The following is a 7,791-nucleotide window of genomic DNA, read 5'->3' on the forward strand; positions in this document are numbered from 1 at the left end:
ATATATATATATATATATATATATATGGAAAAAAAAAGTCTTGGTAGAAAATGCTAAAATGATTTTATAAAAAACATTTCAGTACCGGTTTCAGTCATTGAGACTTTTCCAACTGTAAGTATGGAAAACAATTAGATTTTGGAAAAAGTGAAAGAAAAGTTATTTAAAAGAATATTTGCATAGTGTTCAAATACAAGGGGCATTTTCCTTTTCAACCTTCTACATATATATATATATATATATATATATATATATGGTCGGTCATAGAATGACCATTGGTTTCGCACCTATAAAACGCTTGGCATTATAGGCGAATCGTCCGATTCAAATGACTGAAATGGCTAATAATCGAAAGGGTTATAGCAGAACTAGGTACTCAGTTAAGGTCCTCATCTAAAACGTCTGCTTCAGACTTGGAATAGACACTCATTCATTGAATAGACACTCACCACAGCACCTTCGATTATCATCATGGCCGGAGCCGATGTAAGGGAGATAACCACGGCTTACTGGTAGCACTGACATATTTCGTTCACAAAGCCAACAGACCGTAACGTATGACTTGCTCCACTTTCTAGAGAGGTTATGCGTGTTCAGTCATTTGAGTCTGATGAGTTTACTTACTTACTTGTTTCAGTCATTTGACTGCGGCCATGCTGAAGCACCGTATTTAATCGAGAAACTCGACCCCGGGACTTATTCTTTGTAAGCCCAGTACTTATTCTGTTTCTTTTGCCGAACCGCTTAGTGACGGGGACATAAACGCACCAGCATCGGTTGTCAATGCTAGGGGGACAAACACAGACACACAAACATACACGCATACGCCGGGCTTCTTTCAGTTTCTGTCTACCAAATCCACTCACAAGGCTTTGGTCGGCCCGAGGCTATAGTAGAAGACACTTGCCCAAGGTGCCACGCAGTGGGACTGAACCAGGAACCATGTGGTTGGTAAACAAGCTACTTACCACACAGCCACTCCTGCGCCTATAATCCAATAATCCTAAACGCTTTATAGGTGCGAAACCAATGGTCACTTTATAACCGGCCATAACTTTTAACTTATATATATATTTTTTTTTTCTTTTCTTTCATTCATTTGACTGCGGCCATGCTGGAGCACCGCCTTTGGTCGAACAAATCGACTTATTCTATCGGTATCTTTCGCCAAACCGCTAAGTTACAGGAACGTAAGCACACCAACATCGGTTGTCAAGCGATAGTGGGGGGACAAACACAGACACACAGTGTCTTCTACTATAGCCTTAGGCCGACCAAAGCCTTGTGGGTGGATTTGGTAGACGGAAACTGAAAGAAGCCCGTCGTATATATGTATATATATGTATATATGTGTGCGTGTGTGCTTGCCCCCCCCCCCCCATCGCTTGACAACCGATGCTGTTGTGTTTATGTCCCTGTAACTTAATTCTTCGGCAAAAGAGACCAATAGAATAAGTACTAGGCTTACAAAGAATAAGTCCTGGGGTCGATTTGTTCGACTAAAGGCAGTGCTCCAGCATGGCTGCAGTCAAATGACTGAAACAAATAAAAGAGTAAAAGAGAATATATAAATGTTCTAAAATCTACTCAGCCTTGGTTTTTTTATCTCATTACAAATATATATTCTCTCTCTACTCTCTTTTACTTGTTTCAGTCATTTGACTGCGGCCATGCTGGAGCACCGCCTTTAGTCGAGCAAATCGACCCCGGGACTTATTCTTTGTAAGCCCAGTACTTATTCTATCGGTCTCTTTTGCCGAACCGCTAAGTGACGGGGACGTAAACACACCAGCATCGGTTGTCAAGCAATGCTAGGGGGACAAACACAGACACACAAACACACATATATATATATATACGACAGGCTTCTTTCAGTTTCCGTCTACCAAATCCACTCACAAGGCCCGGGGCTATAGCAGAAGACACATGCCGAAGATGCCACGCAGTGGGACTGAACCCGGAACCATGTGGTTGGTTATCAAGCCACTTACCACACAGCCACTCCTGCGCCTATTAATATATATTAATTGTAATAATTCTTATATTTCCCCATGACCACTTCCTATAATCTTAGAAAGGAGGGACACATTGGATAATGTAATTCCAGATTTCCCAAAGATGGGATGGTCATGACTGGAATACATTCAATTGTGTCAAGTTGATCAAACCCGACTTTTTCTCATGAACAACTTTAACACAGATTTAGATTTTATTCAATTGCAGTTACCTCCCTTACACCACATAGATTTTTGTTTATGAAATTTACTGTTCGTGACCTTTGGAACGGGTTTCTGATAAAGGCGGGCACATTGATCAAGAGGGAGTTCGTTTGTTGGGTGGAGTCATATTTTACTGCAGCATATGTTAAACATTCAATGAAATACGTGTGAATCATGGAGAAACCAGTAACAGAAAGGAGAAACCCAATTACAACAAACATTGATGTGTCAACACCTCAAGAAATAGTGAAACTCTTAGAATCATGTGATTCAGAAATATTTTCTGGTTGGGGAAAATACAAGGATCAAAACGTTTTCAGCGATGTTGTACTGAATACAATTGCTACCGTACAACAACTTGCGACGTCTCTCATGCAAGACCCTGTCCGAAGTGCAGTTGTCCTCTCCGGTTGCGGTACGTCAGGGAGGTTGGCCTTTCTCTTGGCTAGAGCCATGAACAGCAGACTGAAAGAAACGGGATCGAACGAACCGTGTTTCCGTTACATAATTGCTGGAGGGGACGAAGCACTGTTTACTTCGCAAGAACTTTACGAAGATGATCCTCAATTAGGTGCGGATTTACTGGAGAAAGCAACGGTGGAGAAAAGCCAAGTACTATATGTAGGCATTACTTGTGGACTTTCAGCGCCGTTCGTGGCCGGACAGTTGGACTATTGCATCAAGCATTTGACAAAGTACACGCCGGTTCTAATTGGGTTTAATCCTAGCAACCTGTCAAGGAAAACCAGCATCGAAAAATGGGGAGGGAAGAGCTTTTACGATGTTATGAAATCATATCTTCCAGTTGTTGCAGAAGGTAAGGCCTTTCTAATTAACCCGATTGTCGGGCCTGAAGCTATTTGTGGTTCAAGTCGAATGAAAGGTGGATCGATTACAAAAATTATATTAGAAAGCATTTTTATTCCAGCTCTTTTGCAGTCTCTGGGAGGTTTTAATTCTTTAACGATGCCTTCGATATTTAACATAATTGCTGGCTATCAAGCTGTCTGTCGGAGTGTTTATTCTAAGTCAGCTCAGATAGCAGAGGCGATAGAATTATCTGGAACATGTCTCCAGTCAAACGGCCATCTCTATTACATTGGTCATGACAGCATCGGTATTATGAGCTTAATTGACGCCTCGGAGTGTTGTCCAACTTTTGGGTCAGATCCAACGGATGTAAATGCATATCTTGATGGGGGTTATCATACATTGGCTAACCAAGAAGGGGATCTCAGTGTCCAAAATAGAGGGTCAGATATATCGCTGAAATATTTTAATGAAGTTGTCGCTAAGCATTTCGAAGAAAGTGATTTGATTGTTGTTTTAAACGACGACGAACGAGATGTTACCCTAACTTCACCATCTTTATCTAAATGTAAAACAATACAAATTCATTTAAATTCCTTTGGAAAAACTAAACCCCAACTACAAATAAATAATTCATTTATTAATCTTGAAATGCCTTGGAATGAAATCTCCGATTTAATAAATTGTAAAGTTGCTAAAGAATGGTCAACAGCATTTTGTGAATTTGCTGCTAAATTGGTCCTCAACGCAATTTCTACTGGAGCACATATTTTAAAGGGGAAAGTTTTTCAGAATATTATGGTGGACTTGAAACTAAGTAATAACAAACTTTACCACAGAGCAATTGGAATTTTAACAGATTTCACAGAACTGAGTCAAGAAGAGGCAGAGAAACAGGTATTGCGTGTGTTGTACGATTCCGATGAATTATCACAGGAACAGTTATGTCAACCTATCAGCGGACGTACACAAATAGCGAAGAGGACACCAAAAGTGTTACCCACAGCTCTTTTGATTGGTATCAATAAATGTTCAGTAAGTGAAGCCAGGCAGATATTGTCTGGCCACATTGCAGTGAGAAAAGCCATAGCAGATAATGTTAGACATACACAATAACATGAACCTCTCGAAGTAAACCACGGCAGACAATATTTGTTTTAAACAGTGATACGGACCCCATGAAAGGTAACCGGTGGAAGATTAATTTAAAACAAATACAACAATCATATGGATTTATTGACGGGCAATTAAAGATCAATTAGAGAAATAAATTAATATCAATAATTGGTTCCGCATTGTCTTATTCTGAAGAAGTCATATTTTCATATTGAAGTTACCGTTATCTCCTTCGCATTCACTACGTCTTTCTCCTTTCATCCAACTTTCAGCTCTCCTCATTCATTTTCTTTCGTTCATATTCCACTACACATTCCCTCACCTCAATGCTTTTATATTATTCAAATTAACGAGTCGTAAAATTTCAATTAACTGAGATTATTTATGCAATTAGTAGACAAGATTCCAATCTGGGGTGTTTAAAAAAAAGCTAAAAAAGAAGGGGGGATAACCAATAGAATGGATCAAATCTTTGAGAGAATATAGAAAATGCAGCACAGAAATGGATCTGGTCTTTTAACGAAAACAACGAACATTGCTCTGGTTTTATTAGACCTCTGCAGTGAAGCATATTCTTCTCATTTGGTAAAAGTAATAGTTATCCGAACATCTGATGAGGTGAACGTGTCCTACCCTAGAGAATCTAAGAAATGTAGAGCTGAATCAAACTTATTAAGCACAAGACTTATACATACATGCCCCCTATATTTACGAGAGGGTGCTGAAAAGTCCCTGGCTTTAAGGGTATTACAAAAGGCCTAGTTGGGGACCCAATCTTTTGAGTTCTTTTACAGGGCTTAGAAAAACTGAAGGATTGCTTCAATAAGTTTGTGAATCTTAGGGGGGAATATGTTGAATAAAATCATAATTAACTGATCCTCTTGTATTTTCTTTCATCAAAAGTCAGGAACTTTCCAAAACTGCCTCGTATGTATGTGTGCATGCACAATAACCTGTGTCCTCTATCTCTCTTCTAGTCCACCACAGTTTCCCTTCACTACTACTGCCCTGAAAGCTCTCCATGAGTTATTCCCATATATTTCAGTTAGACCCTGACCTACCACAAACAAAAACATACCCCTAGCCTTGCTTTCCTCCCAGGAGCTTGACTAGAACCAAATTCAATACTAACCATTAAACCTTTAAAGTCACACTTGATTTTCCGATATTTCTACACCAACCTCAACAATCATTTCATAATCATCATAAAATCTAAGAGATGTTAAATTATCCATGGTGCTTCATATATGTGGTGGAGAGATGTAAAGTTAACATATCCCCAACCTCACTTTCTAAGAAAGTTGTCGATGTTACCATCCACATTACTGGTACTATCTTCATCACTGGAATTCTCTGCAATAGGATCTGGGTCATCAATATCGTCTTCAAACAATAAATCGTCCTCAGTACCATCAAGGGCATTATTAATGCCATGTTTTAAAAATGATTTCACAACTACATCTTTTATAGCATTCTATGAACTTTTTACCCACTCACACCCTGCTTCCTGTTGGTGTCACTTCAAAATCTGAAGACTGCATCCACTTTTTCTACTCTTCCCACACAAATATTTTAAATGGTTTATTGACTGAAACATCTAAAGGCTGTAACTGGCTGGTTAGGTTTCCTGGAATTATAGCTAACTGGGCCTCCAAATTTCCTCTTCAGAAGCTCAGCTTTATAAGCCTGAAACTGGTCCCAAATTAATAAGGTTTCTTTAATGAATGGTACATAATCATTTTAGTGGATACTGAAAAGCCTAATCTTTGGTCTAAAACTCCTGTTTTAATTCTAGTTCATGCCACTTTACAACTCCCCTACCAAGGCGGTGTTTGCTATGTCTAACATCTTTCAGCTGCTCTTCTCGGTTCCTTCACATCCTTACTATTTTCTAGGTTGGTGGTGAACCAAAATACCAAGCAGCTGCCCTACTACCAAGATCTTTTGCATATGCGGCATCTAATTTGAATTTGATGCTTATAGCAGTGCCGTTTTTGTTTTTCAGCCATGGGATTGGACTCTGTATGAAATTTACCAGTATGTTAAGGAAAAATCATACCCCAATGCTTGTCTCCTCTCAGATCAGCTGTATAGTTGTTTATATTTTGGGCAAGATAATTGCTATTCAGGATGTGATGTTTTGTGGTACCACAACAGGCCAGAATGTGGAAAATAAGGCAAAAAAGACTAAAAGAGCCAAACACAAATGAATGACCAAGAAAGGAACACAACAGGAAGGAGGCGCTACTGTAGAAGTGAAGCCCCCAAAGACATCATCTGATTTGAACATTGCAAATGGCTGCCAGGCAGATGAAAGTTTAACATTCCTTTCAAATTCCCAGGAGCATTTTGATAATAAACAAATGTTTCTTAAAGGTAACCCAGTCATTAAATAATCCAATACATATATCAGATGCGGGTTATGTATGCTGAGGAAGGAGGAAAGATGATGTGAGCTTCCCTCATAACTGCCAATGTATCGTAAGCAACTTTTTGTAAGTTTGTAATACCAGACTATGATAATTTGGTTTGATTTCATTATTTATTATTAGCAACAATAAATTTTTGTGCCTAGGGAACTTTCCCAGTATGCTCGTTCGGCTTCCCTAGCCTACAGAGCTCAGTCTCCCATTAGATGCAGGGCAATTTTTTGACATTTACAAATAAGGAAAGTGCATCCAATCTGCCGAAAAATACAGTATATACATACATATATGTATATATTTATGTGTGTGTGTGTCTTTGTCCCTCCACCATCACCTGACGACCAGTATTGGTGTATTTACATCCCTTTAACTTAGCAGTTCAGCAAAAAAGACCCATAGAATACGTGTTAGGCTTACAAATAAGTCCTAGGGTTGATTTCTTCAACTAAAACCCTTTAAGGCAGTGCTCCAGCATGACCGACTGGAACAAGTAAAAGGATAAACTTACATAAGACCAGTATTTCTCAAAGTGGATTCTGTGAGAACATTCGGGAACTTTGTAAGATAAGGATTTACCTTCACCACTTTTAAAATAAGTGAATGGTTTATTTATATATATATATGTATATACTGTTGTGTCTGGGGAGGGTCATCCTCTTTTAGTGCCTTAATATTTAACACACTCACCAGTAAAATTTCCACTTATTTCTTATTTTTATTTTCTAAAATTTTACCTGTGAGTGTTAAATAATAAGGCACTAAAAGAGAATGACTCTCCCCAGACGCAACAGAATATGCTTCAACACACAAACTCATATAAAGAATCTTGCAAACCAAATCCAAAAACGAAATATATATATATGTTTTCATTATTATGGCTAGGTTACAACCCAGGCTGCAAAAATAAAGTCCACCACACTTCTTGGCTCAACATCACTGCCTTGAGGTCCTGCAATCAAGTTGTCAATGTAAGTTTGATGACATTTTCCTCCTCTTACAACGCCATATAATAAACCCTTTCTCTCTTTCTCTAATATAATTTTTGATTCATTTGATGTCTTATTACATTTCATGTGGTGGGGCTTGTCTATAAAATATAAGTAATGGGTTCCACAACTAAATAAGTTTAGGGACCACCAAATTATACGAGTCATTTAGGGAGCCTTTGTGTCATCACTCAACATGCTAGAAATAGCAGCAGCCAAATTTCTCTCAAATTA

General features: G+C 38.6%; 1 protein-coding gene across 1 annotated transcript in view; it reads left to right on the forward strand.

The window, feature by feature from the left end:
* LOC115212300 (glucokinase regulatory protein-like) overlaps positions 1 to 4,312 on the forward strand; it is a 7,696-nt gene extending 3,384 nt beyond the window's left edge. The window contains exon 2 of the mRNA XM_029781148.2: positions 2,343 to 4,312. Within this exon, the coding sequence (XP_029637008.1) occupies positions 2,394 to 4,145 (1,752 nt within the window). The 5' untranslated portion in view covers positions 2,343 to 2,393 and the 3' untranslated portion in view covers positions 4,146 to 4,312. The remainder of the gene's footprint in view (positions 1 to 2,342) is intronic.
* Positions 4,313 to 7,791: the final 3,479 nt, after the last annotated feature.

Source organism: Octopus sinensis, linkage group LG5, assembly GCF_006345805.1.
Source record: "Octopus sinensis linkage group LG5, ASM634580v1, whole genome shotgun sequence".
Lineage (NCBI taxonomy): Eukaryota > Metazoa > Mollusca > Cephalopoda > Octopoda > Octopodidae > Octopus > Octopus sinensis.